General features: G+C 35.0%; 1 protein-coding gene across 1 annotated transcript; it reads left to right on the top strand.

Moving 5' to 3' along the window:
- The first annotated feature begins 9,545 nt into the window (after positions 1-9,545).
- On the top strand, positions 9,546-12,682 carry LOC122137857 (macrophage mannose receptor 1-like). The gene is made up of 3 exons (XM_042726868.1): positions 9,546-10,048; positions 11,033-11,469; positions 12,166-12,682. Exons 1-3 carry the CDS (start codon positions 9,781-9,783, stop codon positions 12,313-12,315), a joined length of 855 nt encoding a protein of 284 aa, XP_042582802.1. The 5' UTR covers positions 9,546-9,780; the 3' UTR covers positions 12,316-12,682.
- The last annotated feature ends 5,900 nt before the right edge of the window (positions 12,683-18,582 follow it).

Below are 18,582 nucleotides of genomic sequence, written 5' to 3'. Positions count from 1 at the left end.
GTCTACGTATCTTTTCTGGCACTGTCCCAATACCGATTGGAGAGGAAAGTCTAGAAAACTGGAAAGAACAGGCCATTATTGATAAAGAACACAAGAAGGTGAATGCTGTGTCTCACTGGAAGATGCCACATGATTTGAAGTCCCTGAGGTTCTTTCTAGGATTTTGTGGGTTCTATCGCTGTTTTATCAAGAACTACTCTGCCATTGTGAGACCCCTGACTGACTTAACCAAAGGTTAACCCCCCGTTAAAGGTCAATACAAAGCTTTACAGAAAGGCAAGTAGTACCATGAATCAGAGCCGTTTGGTGAGCGCTGGGACCCAAGGTGCACAGAGAACTACTCTGCCATTGTGAGACCCCTGACTGACTTAACCAAAGGTTATCCCCCCGTTAAAAGGTCAATACAAAGCTGTACAGAAAGGCAAGTAGTACCATGACTCAGAGCCGTTTGGTGAGCGCTGGGACCCAAGGTGCACAGAGGCCTTTCATAAAATCATCTATTGCCTTACACATGCTCCAGTTCTAGCTTATGCAGATTCAGCTAAGCCCTATGTCCTACATGTCGATGCAAGTCTGAGTGGTTTAGGTGCAGTGTTAAATCAGAAACACCCAGATGGGCTGAGACCTGTTGCTTATGCCAGCCGTAAACTGAGTGCGGCTGAACGCAACTATCCCATTCATCAGTTGGAATTTCTGGCACTCAGATGGGCTGTGGTTGATAAATTTCCAAAATTAACTGTATGGAGCAAAGTTCACTGTTAGGATGGATAACAACTCCCTGACCTATGTTCTGACCACCGCTAAGCTCAGTGCTACTGGACATCTGTGGCTGGCATCCTTAGCCACATATGACTTTAGCCTTCAGTACAAACCAGGGCGGCACAACATTAATGCAGATGTACTGTCGCGCTATCCCTCACCCACTGAACCATCGCCAGAATGGGTGGACTTACCAAGATCAGGAGTGAGGGCCATCTGTCAGTTGGCTCACCCCTACGATGAATCATACAATAGGCTGGTGGATCAGTTGGGTGCTACTCCAGAAGTCATTCCCTCTGTGTATGTTTGTCCAATACAGTTGGAAATGGGACACAAGGAGCAGTTGTCCAACGCTGAATTGAGACTAGCACAAGAGCAAGACCCCATCATCGGACAGGTGAAGCAGGAAGTGGAGAAAGGGCATATACTTACCTCAACAAAAAGTTCTAACTTCATCGAGACTCTCTTACGGCAACAGGGTTTGAAGTTGAACATTCGGCACAACTTCTTGAACCGAATTACGACAAGTACCAGCGGGAGAGAGACAGCAGCTAGTTTTACCAGAAATATTCCGGGCCCAGGTGCTACGGTCTCTTCATGACGAGTCAGGCCACCTTGGAATTGAGAGAACCACAGAACTTTGCAAAGATCGTTTCTACTAGCCATACATAAACAAAGATGTGGAGCAGTATGTGAAGGAATGTGGAAGACGTATTGCTAGGAAGAGTTAACCTCAATGGTCGGCTTACATGAATAGCATAACAAGCAGTGGCCCAGTAGATCTTGTCTGCATCAATTTCCTGTCTATTGAACCTGACTTGAAGGGAATCTCCAACGTGCTGGTCATCACAGATCATTTCACCCGCTATGCTCAGGCATATCCTGCAAAATACCAGAAAGCATTAACAGTGGCCAAGATCCTTGTTGAAAAGTGTTTCATACATTATGGTTTGCCTGCACGCATTCACTCCGACCAGGGGCGTGACTTTGAAAGTAGGCTCATCAAAGAACTCCTTGGAATCCTGGGAATTCGCAAGTCCCGGACATCACCTAACTATCCTCAAGGAGACCCACAGCCGGAGCGTTTCAATCGAACTCTTCTGTCCATGCTGGGTACCCTAAATCCTGCACAGAAAAGCAGGTGGAGCCAAAATATCAGTCATGTGGTGCATGCGTACAACTGTACTAAAAATGAAGTGACTGGTTACTCCCCTTATTATCTGTTGTTCGGGAGAGAGGCTTGTCTTCCGGTGGATGTATGCTTTGGGACTTTGGCGGCTGGTGAGAGTGGGATGAAACATCAGCAGTATGTCGAGAGAATGAAAAAATAGCTGCAGAATGCCTACCACTTAGCCTCTGAGAGTGCTTTAAAGACACAGAAAAGGAACAAAAGACTGTATGACCGTAAAGTGAAACATCAGACTTTGGAGAAAGGAGATCGGGTGCTTATGAAGAACCTGGCCATAACAGGAAAGCATAAGTTACAGGATCGCTGGAACTCCTTACCTTACCTCGTTATGGAGAAACTGCCAAACTTACCTGTATACAGGGTAAAGCCAGAGACTGGCACAAGGAGTGTCAGGACATTGCATCAAGACCATTTGTTGCCTATTGGGGATAAAGTGAGGTTGTACTTACCTGATGAGGGGAAAGAGGTCCAGCATCCATTGGTGACTAGGGCAAAAGCTGTGGAGAGAACACAGAGAGAGCAATCAGCACAAGATAGTTGCGATTCAATAGATCACTCTGATAGTGATGAAGGTAGCCTGTGTGATTACTTCCCAGTTCAACAACGGAGACCGGTCAGATAGATGCACACCCCATCATTGAATACAGAAAACTTAGAGGCACATAACAGCCCTGAAAGGGTTCCTAATCAAATGGAAATGAGGAGAGAACTACCAGAGTGTGAAACAGAATGTATCTCTCTGCCAACTCCTGATCGGATAGAGGATCTAGAATCAGAAGGGGAAGATGGGCAATTCATGAATCCCCCAAAAGAAGCAAAAACTGAAAGAGTTGAACTTCGTCCGAAGAGACAAGTAAAACCAGTAAAAAAACTGAGCTATGATGAACTGGGACAATCTACGGACAGACCCTTAACCCTAGTATATAGGGGCATGGTGGTGCAAATTGAAGATTTCTCAAGAAAGAAAAATGTTTGCAAAACATTGTGGTGCCACCCTATGGCCCTCTGTCCTCAATGTTTTAGATTGATTAAAACTTAAAATCTAGAACCATGGTACTAATGTAGATGGCTAGTCTCATGGGGACATGAGTCATAAAGAAGGAGGAGAGTGTAACCCAGTGAGGGTTAAGTACATTAACAGCCATTTTCAGATTAAATAGTATTTATATAAGTTTTATGATTCAGATAGTATCATAATAGTGTCTGTGTGTTCAGTTGATATATCTATGTACTGCCCCTTTAAGAGTTACGCAAAACTATAAAGTTTGATTGGGATGTACATGCTAAAAAATGTGCCTTTGCCCAGCAAGTTTGTTCATTTATTGGCGATTGGTTAATTTTGGACTTTTCCCCACCTCTGGGGAGAGAAGTGAAGTTCGGATTGGAGAGAGGGAGAGGGGAGGAAGTTTTGAGAAAAAAGACGAAAGAAAAGGGATGGCGAATTTAACTACTGAATGAGTGTGTTAAACCAACTGGGAGTTTTTTTGAAGTCGTTTGTTTGTTTGCTGTGTTTTATACTCTGTACAAGAGTTTAAATTAAGGTTATTATTTTTCCTCTGAGCCTGCTTCCCAGCGCAGCGCGAAGCTCCATTCACTATTGAGACTGAGAAGATCCGGGGTCCAGACCAGGCCGCACTTATATCCCTGCTGACATAGTGGAGAAACCCTCGCCGCCTTTCTGCTGACTGCTGAGGAGACTACGGGACATTCAGCTGTTTCCCAGGAGTTCATCCAGTGTTCAGGTGATCTGTTTGATTTATTTTGGCTCATCTGAGTGAAGAGGCCACATTCACATTTCACACCCACAAAACTCCCCACAAAAACTACACACCCCCAAAACAGTGTGTTTTTTTTCCCCTTGTGTGTGTGCCCACGACACTATAATAACTACAATAACTCTGTTGTTTTTTTGTTTTATTCTGTTGTTTTGGTTTAAAAAAAACAACAACAAAAAAAAACAACAACAACAACAAAAAAAAAAAAAAACAACTAAGTGTGGTAAGGTGGTTTAATACCCTTCTAACTGATTTTCCTCATCTCGTTCAAACCGTGTCTTCTGATATTTCTATACTGAATAATAGTTAAGGTGTACTGCATTCATTTTGAGGTATTGGATGTCATTTGCTATACAGGAAAGCAGTTAACGGGTATTGTTAAGAGGTACTTATCAAAAGTCATATACACTTCTGACTTTTTGATAATTCATTCCAGTGTTTATTAATACACTATTTGTTTATTTATTTATTATTATTTTTTTTTTTTTGTTTTAATAAATTCCTTGTTAACTTCTTTAAACTTACCTTTTGTGTTGATTGAGAACTTTTCTCTGTTGGGTTATTTTCCATTCAATATAAGCATAGTAATATAATACTAAAAGAATATAGATATATTTTATCTATATTGGGTTTATACAAACCCAATTCCAAAACAGTTGGGATACTGTACAAATTGTGAATAAAAACAGAATGCAATGATGTGGAAGTTTCAAATTTCAATATTTTATTCAGAATTCAACATAGATGACATATCAAATGTTCAAACTGAGAAAATGTATCATTTTAAGGGAAAAATAAGTTGATTTTAAATTTCATGGCATCAACACATCTCAAAAAAGTTGGGACAAGGCCATCTTTACCACTGTGTGGCATCCCCTCTTCTTTTTATAACAGTCTGCAAACGTCTGGGGACTGAGGAGACAAGTTGCTCAAGTTTGGAATAGGAATGTTGTTCCATTCTTGTCTAATACAGGCTTCTAGTTGCTCAACTGTCTTAGGTCTTCTTTGTCGCATCTTCCTCTTTATGATGCGCCAAATGTTTTCTATGGGTGAAAGATCTGGACTGCAGGGTGGCCATTTCAGTACCTGGATCCTTCTTCTACGCAGCCATGATTTTGTAATTGATGCAGTATGTGGTCTGGCATTGTCATGTTGGAAAATGCAAGGTCTTCCCTGAAAGAGACCACGTCTAGATGGGAGCATATGTTGTTCTAGAACCTGGATATACCTTTCAGCATTGATGATGCCTTTCCAGATGTGTAAGCTGCCCATGCCACACGCACTCATGCAACCCCATACCATCAGAGATGCAGGCTTCTGAACTGAGCGCTGATAACAACTTGGATTGTCCTTGTCCTCTTTAGTCCTGATGACATAGCGTCCCAGTTTTCCAAAAAGAACTTCAAATTTTGATTCGTCTGACCACAGAACAGTTGAGCCTTGGCCCAGAGAAAACGCCTGCGCTTCTGGATCATGTTTAGATATAGCTTCTTTTTTGACCTATAGAGTTTTAGCCGGCAATGGCGAATAGCACGGTGGATTGTGTTTACCGACAATGTTTTCTGGAAGTATTCCTGAGCCCATTTTGTGATTTCCATTACAGTAGTATTCCTGTATGTGATGCAGTGCCGTCTAAGGGCCCGAAGATCATGGGCATCCAGTATGGTTTTCCGGCCTTGACCCTTACGCACAGAGATTGTTCCAGATTCTCTGAAACTTTGGATGATATTATGCACTGTAGATGATGATAACTTCAAACTGTTTGCAATTTTTCTCTGAGAAACTCCTTTCTGATATTGCTCCACTATTTTTTGCCACAGCATTGGGGGAATTGGTGATCCTCTGCCCATCTTTACTTCTGAGAGACACGGCCACTCTGAGAGGCTCTTTTTATACCCAATCATGTTGCTAGTTGACCTAATAAGTTGCAAATTGGTCCTCCAGCTGTTCCTTATATGTACATTTAACTTTTCTGGCCTCTTATTGCTACCTGTCCCAACTTTTTTGGAATATGTAGCTCTCATGAAATACAAAATGAGCCAATATTTGGCATGACATTTCAAAATGTCTCACTTTCAACATTTGATATGTTATCTATATTCTATTGTGAATAAAATATACATTTATGAGATTTTTTACTCACAATTTGTACAGTGACCCAACTTTTATATAAACGAGTTTTGTATATATATATATATATATATATATATATATATATATATATATATATATATATATATATATATGTATATATATATATGGGATGGTGCCCCCCAGCTGTCCATTAATTATGATGATAATTTGTATTCGGCCCGCAAACATGAGATTAGACCGAGCGCGGGCGCAGATGTGGGAATGGCGCTACGTTCATCATATAATGCATATATATGGTGCCCCCCTGGGAGTTGGTGTCCTACGCAAACTGCATACTCTGTTTATAGGGAGCGACGGTATACTGAACCGCTGGTCTAGGAGTATTTTCATGTCTCATATGTATTTTCACCTGCTTTTCCTCCAGATGTCCAGCAGGGCTCAGTGTCTCCCGACACACCAACACTGAAACTGAGAGACTTGCATAAAAAAACAAAAACAAAACAAACAAAAATAAAAAAATAAAACACCACCAACAACAATAAAATGCATATAATTGTATAACTATTTGTAAAATTAATTGTATAATTATAACAATTATGAATTATGTTGACGGTTAATAATAAATTAGGTTAATATTTTGACAATTTATTATTATTATTATTATTATTATTAGTCACACATTTTTTAACCACCCCAATATGGATTTTTTTTTTTTTTTAAATCAAGACTCCGTGACTTGTTAATTTCGCTTTAAGCTTTAATTGACAAAAGTACAAAGAAAAGATTTCCAATGTTTTCACTGACCCACTTAAATGGATTTTGTAAATACAGGTGCTGGTCATATAATTAGAATATCATCAAAAAGTTGATTTATTTCATTAATTCCATTCAAAAAGTGAAACTTTTACATTATATTCATTCATTACACACAGACTGATATATTTCAAATGTTTATTTCTTTTAATTTTGATGATTATAACTGACAGCTAAGGAAATGGTTGGTGAAAGACCTACATTCTTTGCTATATTTTGCATTAAGAAATTTGATTTTTGATTTGTTTGACACGTTCCTATTAAATTTGGCAAAGGCTGAGAAGCTCCTTTTATAAACAATCATGATCCCCTCACCTATTACCAATTCACCTGTCTATTGTCGACTGTTTCAAAACAGTTTAATTTGGATATTCTGTAAACTTTTTACTTTTATTTTGCCTCTGTCCTAGCTTTTTTTGGAGTGTGTTTCACCAATTTTCATCAAAATGTGTTTATATTTACAAAACATTTAAGCTCATCAGTGAAAACATTGCAAATCTTTTCTTTGTACTTTTGTCAATTAACTAAAATTTAAAGCAAATTCCTTTGACAAATAAACACATAGATACGTAAAATAATTTACATAGTAAAAAATATTATGCTATTCGCTATACACTAGATATTAAAAGGAGATTGTACCCAAGGAAGAATTTATATATATATATACTCAGTTGATTACTTAATGAAGAGACTGAAAACTAAAAAAAAAAAATAGTGTCGCAGAACAATAAAATATTCCAATATAGGAAAGTACATTTTCACGTCAAGTCTGACCCTACAGAGGACAAGCCATCTGGAGAACAGATGGATGGAAATTAATGAGCACTGTTTCATGTACAGAAACATCAGACGTAGTGGGGCAGTATTTTTTTTTTTTTATTAATTTATTTTTACATTATACAGAAGTAGACTTTTAAACTACTATTTGTCACAGACAACAAATATTAAAATCAGAATAGGTCAGAAATCAAGGTCAGAAATCTTGGTGTAATCTTTGATGACCAGCTGACCTTCAAAGTCCACATTGCAAAGACTGCTTGATCTTGCAGGTTTGCATTGCACAACATCAGAAAGATCAGGCTCTTTCTAACGGAGCATGCTGCACAACTTTTTGTCCAGGATCAGGATCACATTTTCAAGTGACAGCTGAAAACTCATCTCTTTCAATGCTACTTGACTTCAGCGTAAAAAAATAAAATAAATAAAAAACTTTGTCTTTCTCTTTATTTATTCCTTTTCTTTCTAGCTTGTACTTATTTGAACGAATGCCTAAAACTTGGTATTACAAGCACTTCCTGTGTTTGTTTGCCTCTAGAATCGCTTTATGTATTCCCCAGTTGTAAGTCGCTTCGGATAAAAGCATCTGCAAAATTACTAAATGTAAATATAAATATTAAAATGCATTGAGGATTAAAGACATTCTGTGAAAATCCTTCCATTGAAACAGTCACACTTAATTGTTCTTAATTGTCAGCTAGCCACCAGAACATTCATTTTTACTACTTTCTTGCAAACTTTGGTAATAAAACAGCAGCCAAACACTACAAGATGTACTTGAAAATCACGTGAAATAAACAAAACACTCACAAGCAGTCACATCATCAGCATTAATTTGAACAGACAGAAAATCTACACACATTTCCATTCATTTCTTTGGAACCATTGATTTGATTATTAATATCCATGCTGATGATAAAAAAGATGCATTGGGATCAGCATTCATAGACATTCTGAACTCTATTGGGGTTAGACAACACGTCTCAGGACCTACTCATTGTCAAAATCATACTCTAGATTTAATACTGTCAGATGGAATTGATGTTGATGGTGTTGAAATTATGCAGTCAAGCAATGATATCTCAGATCATTATCCAGTCTTGTGTAAACTTCACATAGCTAAAACTGTAAATTCTACTCCTTATTACAAGTATGGAAGAACCATCACTTCTACCACAAAAGACTGCTTTGTAAGTAACCTTCCTGATTTATCTCAATTCCTCAACATATCCAAAACCTCAGAACAACTTGATGATGTACAGAAACTATGGACTCTCTCTTTTCTAGCATTTTAGACACGGCTGCTCCCTTACGCTTAAAGAAGATTAAGAAAAAAAAGCACAACAAAAAATTTACAAAAAAATTATAACAGCTAAAAAAAACACTTCTGTGCTCTATCATTATGTTCTCTGTTGCTCTTTGAATAAAGAGCCTCATATTGCAGCAAAATCAGAATGTAAATCAGTCTCAGCGTCTTACGTACAGTACTGACAAAAGATTTTGCATAACATAATGAATAAAGAGTTGAGTGGATAGTAAAAGAGAAGTCTGTTGAGAGAAGACACTTGATTTACTGTTGAGAAGATCAAGCTTCAGTCACTCCAGAGCAGGTAAATTTGAGTTTTTTGGATTTCTATGGCTGTAAAAAAAAAAAAAAAAAAAAACAAAAAAAAACAATATTAAATAAAAAAAGATCACCTACTTCAACTTTAAAGCTTATTATACCTACATAAGTATAATCAGATTGTTTGTACAAGTAAGTTCTTAATTCTATAAACTTAATTTATATATATATATATATATATATATATATATAAATATATATTTATATATATATATATATATATATATATATAAAAGTCAAATCTCATATAACTTACAAAAATAAAGTTGAAATTGGTTAATTTGATGAGTTAAACAAATGAAAAAACACATTGGCGTCATTATTTACAGGCTGATTAAGGGCTTTATGTCAAAGGGTGGTTTTTGCATTCATTGATTCTTTCTGCAAGAACATGTTTTGCAGCCATGTCTGCTTGCTCATTTCCAATAAATCCCCTTGATTATAAAGAAAACTATTTCCTTTGCATTATTAGAAACCTAACCAACATGTAGTGTTCTTGTAATTTCTTTCTTTCAGTGAACAAACCTGTGAAGACAAGATGATACAGAACAAGATTCAACTCGTTGTTTTTCTCGGTGAGTGTTAGTGAAAGAAACTGATGTCAGATCAGAGGTTTAGAGCAGCTTAACACTGTTGATTTTCCTGCAGCAGGAATCCTGTCCAAGGCTTCATGTGACCTGGATCGAATCGTCCTGATCAAAGAGCAAAAGACTTGGACAGAAGCCCAATCCTACTGCAGAGAGAAATACATGGATCTGGCGACGGTTCAGAACGATGAAGACAGAGCCGAACTAAAGGAGGCAGCAAACGCTGTGAACTTTCAGTCTGTGGCCTGGATCGGCTTCTACAGAGACAGAAACTGGCGTTGGTCATATCAAAACACACCGATCAGCTATGTGATGTGGGATTCTTCGAATGCGTTCTTGCCCGACACAACCGAGGCCTGTGTGGCTGTAAGAACCAGCGGATGGGCTGACAGAGAGTGTACTGACCGATACGGCTTCTTTTGCCAAACTGGTAAGAAATTATACAGTACTCATAGATGTCTTTGATTTGAGTTAAAAAACAAACAAACATACATACAATTAATAAATTTCATACTCACAGAGCTTATACACTACTACTACTACTACAAAAAAAAAAAAAAGTACTCACTATTTTGTCATGTTTTCCAGTACAAATATCTAAACATTCTTAAGCCCACTTAAATTTGATGAAGATATTGATAAAGCTCTTATCTCAAATCATTTTGGATCTCCAATAATGTATCTTGATGTAAGGATGATTAGACATTTGTCCCGGAAAAAAAGAATAAATACTGAGGAAGTTAATCAATCTTTGCAGTGTAACCTGATCTCAATGCATTCTTAAATCATGTTTTCCAAAAAAAAAAAAATCCTTATAGCAGGATGCGATCAATATCATAGATGACAAATATGCAGCCTCAAAAGATAACTGGATTAAAAACAGTTTTATTAAAGACACTGCATGAAACTCTGCAGTAACAAATGTGTTGTGTGTTTTCAGCAAAAACATATAAACAACATAAACATCACTTCTCAGTGCTCCATACTGATCTGATACAATTAAAACTGTATTATTGAATTAATATTATTATATAAACAGTGCAATTATCATACACAGTAACACACACACAGATCTACTGCTTTGCATTTACACTCCAGACTTAAATCACAGAACTATATTTTCTTTCTTATGTTATGTTCATCTGTATCAATCATCACAGTTTTGGATTCAATCCATCATTTAAATAACGCTGTCAATCCTGAAACTATGAAATGTGCAGATAGCAGCATGACAAATGTAAGTTGCATTCAGAAAGTGAGCAAAGAGCACTGCTTTTATAAAATCACTTTTCCAAGCCATTTTTTGAGTATAAGTTTGTCCATATTTTCTATGAACAAATGTATATACTTAGTTAATTTTGTATGGCACTTCACATTTTCAAGAATGTTTCTCTGTCCAATCTACTCCTTACAGACACACAGGACACACTTCAGAACAAGTTTAAGTACATTGACATGGTCATGATCTGGCATGATGCTCAAATTTACTGCAGAACACACTACGTAGACCTGGCCACCATTACAGACGACACAGAGAACACATTCCTCGCAAACATACTTTCTGACATGAGCCTCAGCTATGTTTGGGTCGGTCTGTACAGGAACCTATGGCTATGGTCAGATAATAGTGTATTGTTGTCCTCTGTGAAATGGGAGTCTGGGCAGCCTGATCTGAATGGAATCAAGGATTGTGTGAAAGCCAGTACTGAAGGACTGATGGCTGATGACTCCTGCTCGACTCCACTGCCTTTCTACTGCCGTGAACACAGAAAAATACAGCGTGTGAGATTCACAGTCAAATCAGACGGAGATCTGGACGAATCTGCAGTGATGGAGGCCATAGAGAAGAAGGTGAGATGATTCTGCATTCTATTTTAATATCATTAATATGCTTTTATAGTTTAATATGCAGAATAGTAATTTTAGACTATTCTGAATTGGTTTTTATTTTCATTTTTTCAATTTCTATTTTCATTTTGGTTAATTTTGTTGTGTGTTTGTCACTTTCATGTTTGGATGTTTCTAAACATTCTTAAATCAACATCCATTTACTTCAGAAGCAAAATGACTTAACATATGAAAATGTGATTTTTTTTTTTTTTTGTATAAGACTAGAAAAAAAATCAAATACAATAAATCTGCCAATGAGTTCAGAAAAATCAGCTAGCTTTCCTTTGAATTGAACCTAGCTTTCCAAAGAAAGATATTTTTCCTTGCTTTAAGAAAAAAAACAAAACCAAAAAAAACTAACAAAAAAACATTTTGGTGTATTTGCTTCTTATCTTCTGTCATTTGAATATTTGTTGATCTAAGAATGCTTATATTTTAGTTGTACTGAAAAACAGAACAAAAATTAGATTAATTAATTTAATTAAAAAATTTATTTTTTTTATTTTTTTATTTTTTCTTTTTTTATTTTTATTTAATTTTAATTGACAAAAAAGTTTTTTTATTTAGTTTTTTATTTTTAATAGTTTTAATTTACTGACATCTAAACGGCGGTTGATTGATCTCGTTCACTCATGACTGATGTAATCTGGTCTTCAGATGAAGGAGATCCTCTCGGATCAAGACATGGAAATCACATCCAGCATAAAATGGAGCATCCAACCTGACGGGAAGATCTTCCAGCAGCAGAAAACACAAGAAAACACACAAGAGACGCCATGTGAGGAGTTAAATCCAATGAAACGCTAGACTCTGATACAAGCGATAACTTGTCCAAACATTAATGAATCTTTAACGGGAAGGCATTCATAATAAATGATAGATGTTCAACACCATCACATGTAATAAGTACAGTCAATGCATGGTAAATTATAAAATAATGATGGAATATAAATATAATACACATTATTTATTTCAGTTTGGTATTTGTTTACAAATAAATATTTCAAGATATCAGGCAAAAATTTAGCTTACGTCTATTAAGTACAGCAATTTTTCTTTAATCTATGTTTGATATGCTGTGCAATCGATTAGAAAACTGAACTGACTCAGGATAACACACGAGCACAGCGTCATGCAGTTAAATGCTGAGATTTTCTATTTCTATTAATGAAAAATCTTAAAAAATAACTTTCTTCCTCAGTACTTTTCCTCTTGTTTTTCCACGACAAGTAGCTAAATATTTTGGTAACTCTTTATGTACCTTATTTTTTAATGCAGAAGTAAGCCATTTTCTGTGAATATGCGAGACTTCTGGTTAATTAACCGCTGAAGGGAAATAATGAGAATAATAACAAAGTGCAGTAAACGGTAAAAATGTTTGCACTACAAACCAGTGTGTTTGTAATTAAAACAATACATTAAAATAATATGGTAAGACACACCAGTTTGCAATATCAAGCAGCAAAACTAGCTGTTTTTTACAGCTAAAAATAGCTGGACACGGAAGAAACCAGAAGCCTCGCACATAAAGTTTACAAATGTCCAGGAAAAATAAGGTGGATAAAGAACAATCCTCACTATTAACTAGAATGCATTTTACTTGCATATTGGCTCTTTATTAGTACTTATAAAGCACATATTAATGCCTTATTTTTCATGACCACATTCTAGATCAAGTTAATCCTACCCCATACCTAAACTTAGCAACTACCTTACTAACTATTAACCCTTTAAGCCTAAAGTGTACCCCCCACGAAAATATTCATAATCTAATTACTAAGCAACCACTAAAATGAATAACACACAATGTCTAATTTTAAAGCTTAGAAACTCAGCTTTTTACTGCCATTGTTAACAAGCGCTTGATCAACACCAAATACTATATGTGTCATATGAAAGCTTAGAGTATGAAGTTTACATTGCATGTAGTCAATTTAAGTACTACCGAGTTATTTGCTGATAAATAAGAAAAGCATGTTTTCATAATTTATAATGCATTACAGTACATAGTACAAAAATCATATGGCAAAAACATCACTCAGCTCAGATACTAATGTGCCATATATCATTTGAAAGATCTCAGAGTAGAATACAACAATTTGTCAGGTTTTGCTTATAACTTCATAAAACATGTTCAGAAATCACAGCATTATTAACAGCAGATTCTCCCCAAACTCCCCATAATCCATTACTTAGATCTAAAGATATTTCATCAAATCTTAGCATGACATTATTACGATTACAATATTACAATATACAAGTTTATGCTTAAAACAAACAAAATAAGTCAGAAAAAAATCTATATATATTTTTTTCTTTTTTAAGCAAAAAACTCACCCAATTTTTAGTACAAAACTAGAATAAATATTTTATTTCATTCTGGATCTCACTGATTTAAGAATATGTTTTACTTAAAAGAAGCTACAAACACTGAGGAAGAACATTGTTGCAGTCTACTGTAAATAACATTAAGATCATTTTCTCATTTTTACTCAAATTGTTATGCTGATAATGTTATCTGTGATATACAAATTTTGCATTTATTTAGTCATTTATTTAGAAATTGTATTTAGAAATTAATTTTAGAGAGCAAACATACATTTGGTTTGTGCTCTGCTTTCTTTAATATTAATTTACCCTTCATTCACATAGGATTAATCATTAATTAATATTTATTTTTCCATTTAATCATATAATCATTTAAATCATTTATTTACTCATATCATTGATTCATTCAAGGATTAGTCATTTATATTATTTTTTTTCCCATTTCTGTTTATTCTTATGATTGTGTGCTTTCAGTTGATATTTGTCTTCATGAGTAAGAGATCAGAGAATGTCTCCATTTCAAGGATGATGTAGTGAAGCAGTAATTCTCCATTGCTGTGGTCTGTGCTATAATAACACTTGTTATATTTGTGCTGGTCAGACGAAGTATGAACACTGAAACATACACAACTAAGATTATTTAATAAACTCTGCTCATTTTATCATCACTTTGTCTCCTGCTTCTGCTCTTCTCTGGCTTTCTCAGTCAACTTTTTGGCTGACAGAAGACTGTTAAAACTGTTTTGACATCTGAATTACAGTTTTTCATCTGAAACTTCTCTCACAGTAACAACTTCTCATTTAGATCAAGTATTATTGAGAAAGTGAAGCCTAAACCAGACCACATCCGGCACGAGAGCCACTAGTTTAGCTACACAATAGATGAGTTTAACTGGTTCATTTAGAGCATTTAGCCTCCATAAAGCTGCTCACTAAATCATATTTGACTTTAATGTGTTGTGTTTGTGTGGTTAATGGTGATTCATCTGCATGGTTTACAGCAGGCATCCTCAAATAGCGGTGCAGATCGACTACCATCCCTGTGCACACACATGACATTATTTCATGACATCAGTGCAGCCAAACAAATTTATCATGTGTTTGTGATTCCATTTGATTTTCATTTAATTTTTACTATTAATTTAGATTTTTATGTAGTTATTGCACAATTATGTGGACATAGGCCTACATTATTTGTTAAATATCTAGTGAACATACAGATTTTTGTGCTTTTGAAATTCAAATAAAAATGATTATATAAACAAACACACAAAATATAGTTCTGCACTGTTTGCTCTGCAAACCTTTTCGTTACCAATCTTTTCCATCCAAGTTACACCACACGTTCAAGCCTTATATTATTTATTTATACGTTGTGTGATCTATTATATGTCTGTAAAATAACAGATCCATATCCATATTATATATATATATATATATATATATATATATATATATATATATATATATATATATATATATATATATATATATATATATATATATATATATATATAATTTTATTTATCCTATATTTTACCAGCAATAATCCCTTTTGAGATAAAAAAATCTCTTCTACCAGGGAGTCCTGGCCAAAATGGCAGCACACAAAGTTTCACACAAAAATAACAATACAAAAAACTCCTGTCCAGCACTCAGAACTAACAAAATATATAAATGTTAAGTAAAACAAGAACATTATTCTTTCAAATAAGACAACAAAGGTTTCTAAAAATATTTAAAGATGGGAGCACGTCTAGCATCAAAATACTCTGCATTTCATTCCATAATCTAGGCACATAAATAGAAAAGGCAGTTTTACCAAACTCAGAGTATGATCTAGACACAGTTAAAAGTAATTTAAAGGACAATCTAGTTTTATAACTACCTTAATAATAAGATAAGAGACTACAGATATACAAAGGCAGTTTACCTATTAGAGCTTTGGCAATAAAGATCAACATATGCATTTTTCTCCTCTGATACAAGGATGGCCAGCCAACCAAATCAAAGAAAGGACAATGATGGGTACGTGCAGGAGCATTAGTCACAAATCATATTGCAGCATGGTATATACAATCTAATTTTTTTAGTGAAGATACATTAGCATGCATATAAATCACATCGCCATAGTCCAGCACAGAAAGAAAACTTTGAATAATTCTCTTTTTTGCTTCAAAAGGAAGACATTTCTTTAAACGAAAAAGAAACCCCAATTTGGGTCTGAGCTTTTTTGAAAGATTTTCAATATGAATATTAAAACCCAACCTTTCATCAAGACATATGCCCAGGTATAGGTATTTACTCTTTCTACACAGTCCCCTTCCAAAGTTAAAATGGGTGGAATCACAAGTTTGTTACGAGAGCGAGTAAACAGCATATATTTAGTTTTCTTAATATTTAAAACCAATTTTAAATTTAACAATGAAGATTGCAATACCTGGAAGGAATCTTGTAATAGCTCTACAGCTTTTTTCATGGACTGTGCAGCCGTATAAATAATTGTATCATCAGCGTATAAATGCAGTTTAGCTGTAGTTATCTCATGACCTAAATCATTTATATAGATTGAAAATAAAATTGGTGCTAAAATTGATCCCTGAGGAACACCTTCTGAATTTCTAGTTTTTTTTTAAGTGAAATTTTCGACTGAGACACACTGCGTTCTTTCAGATAAATAATTTTTAAACCAATTTATACTCATTTTACCAAAACCTAAGCAGCTGAGTCTGTTTAATAGAATTTTGTGATCTACCGAATCAAAAGCTTTAGAGAGATCAACAAATAAAGCATATTTACATTTATTAACTAATAATAATCAGCAAAATTAATTTCAACATTGATAATAATCAGAAATGTTTCTTGAGCAGCAAATCAGCATATTAGAATAATTTCTGAAGATCATGTGACACTGAAGACTGCATCACAGAAATAAGTTACAGTTTAACAGAGATTCACACAGAAAATAGCTGTTTTGAAACATAATATTTCTTACTATTTACAATTTTTATTCTAATAAATCAGCTTTGCTGAACTGCTCTCTTCCACACTTCAGCCAGAAATGTCTCCTGTACAGCGGAGCTAGTAGGGAGGTATAATTCAGCGAGTGTATACTATTATAAAATAGATATTGCATTTGATTTGCAAGTGGTAAGGATAAATGTGCAGACAACAGAATGTACACTTATGACCACGTGACCAGCAATGTAGGGCATGCTACATTCAGTCATTCTGTAACATATACACATAATATTCATTTGGCTGCAGTGATTTCATTAAATGACGTCATGGGAGTGCACAAGTAGGACAGTTGAAATTTGGCTTGGTTCTAATCGGATCAGAAGACATGATAACAATGGCAACACCATGCTACAGTTTCTTCAGTTCTTCACAACGACAGAGATGTAGACAAGTGCTTAGAGTTGTTTATGGTAATGATTTTTCAGTGTTATATTATATTCGCCCTTTCCGCTCTGTGCTCTTTTCTTCTATCTCCTGCTAAAGATGCTTAAAACACCACATTATAATCTGCAGATCAGTGCTGGGCGGTTTGACCAAAAATCTGTATCACAGTTAGGTGTGTGTTATTAATAGTTCTAGAAGTTCTCCAACCATTAGTCAGAAGTGTATGCAGATTTTAGGGATCCCCTCTCAATTCACAATGCTTTCTACATTGATTATCCACTTGCTAATTCATATTGTGTGCCTAATTCAAACCGGTTTACCATTTGAACCAGTAGATCACCCAGCACTACTGCAGATGATGCAGTTATTTTAGCAACAGCAGCAGAAACAGACTGATACTTTAGCTAAAACACTGCAAAGAATGAGAATGCAGAAAGTATAATTATTTTGATCAGACCGTTCAGATAAACCAGGTTTGTTTGTTCCATAGACATTTAATATTATTAATCAGCACATCAGGAACATTTCATAATAAACAATGTTATAATTATGAAAGGTGTCTGTAGATGAAAAGGAAAGACAAAATTATGTTCATAATGAGCACTTTGTTTTCAGTAGATACTTATTTTAAACAAAATATAAAAATGGTTCAGACTTCAGGAGGAAAACCCTGAACCCTCTGCCATATCTAAATGTAAAAAGAATTATAGCCTGATAAAACTGATCTGATCTTAAAATCTGATCTTACCTTCTAATATCCATATCCAATTGGACTTAAATGATGAAATATTTAAATTTTTTGCACAAAAATTCTCAGACTCCACTGCTTTGTCCCTCAGGGCCCAATATTATCATCTTTGATGATATTTTGACTGGCTAAGTTAAAAAAAATAAAAATAAAAAAAAATAATTAAAAAAAATCAATATTTATAACTATTCCAAATGGAAAAGTATTGTCCAGAGCTCCGATGAGAAAGGAAATAGAGACTTGAGCTTTTGGAACTTTACTTGAATATCACTGGTTTACATCAACCAATGAGTTCAGCTGGCTTGTCATGCTCATCCATCATGTCTTTTGCTTTTGCCTAATGGGCTTTAAATCAAGGAGATCCATCAATGTCATCAGGTAATGAGAGGATTTGCATGAAAGCTGGGTAATTACAGATGGATTTATGAGATATAAACTCAAGATCAAATGACTACTGGCAGATACTTTATTTCAGTCAACTGTACTGAACTCAGTTACATCGCAATACTACTTCTCTTTACACATTTTAACTACAACTATAAATCATGTACACTGAAAAAAAAAAGCTAATTTTAACAATATACACAAAATAA

The sequence above is a fragment of the Cyprinus carpio genome, chromosome B7 (genome assembly GCF_018340385.1).
Source record: "Cyprinus carpio isolate SPL01 chromosome B7, ASM1834038v1, whole genome shotgun sequence".
Lineage (NCBI taxonomy): Eukaryota > Metazoa > Chordata > Actinopteri > Cypriniformes > Cyprinidae > Cyprinus > Cyprinus carpio.
The sequence above is the reverse complement of the archived record's forward strand: the minus strand, read 5'-3'. Positions and strand labels throughout refer to the sequence as shown.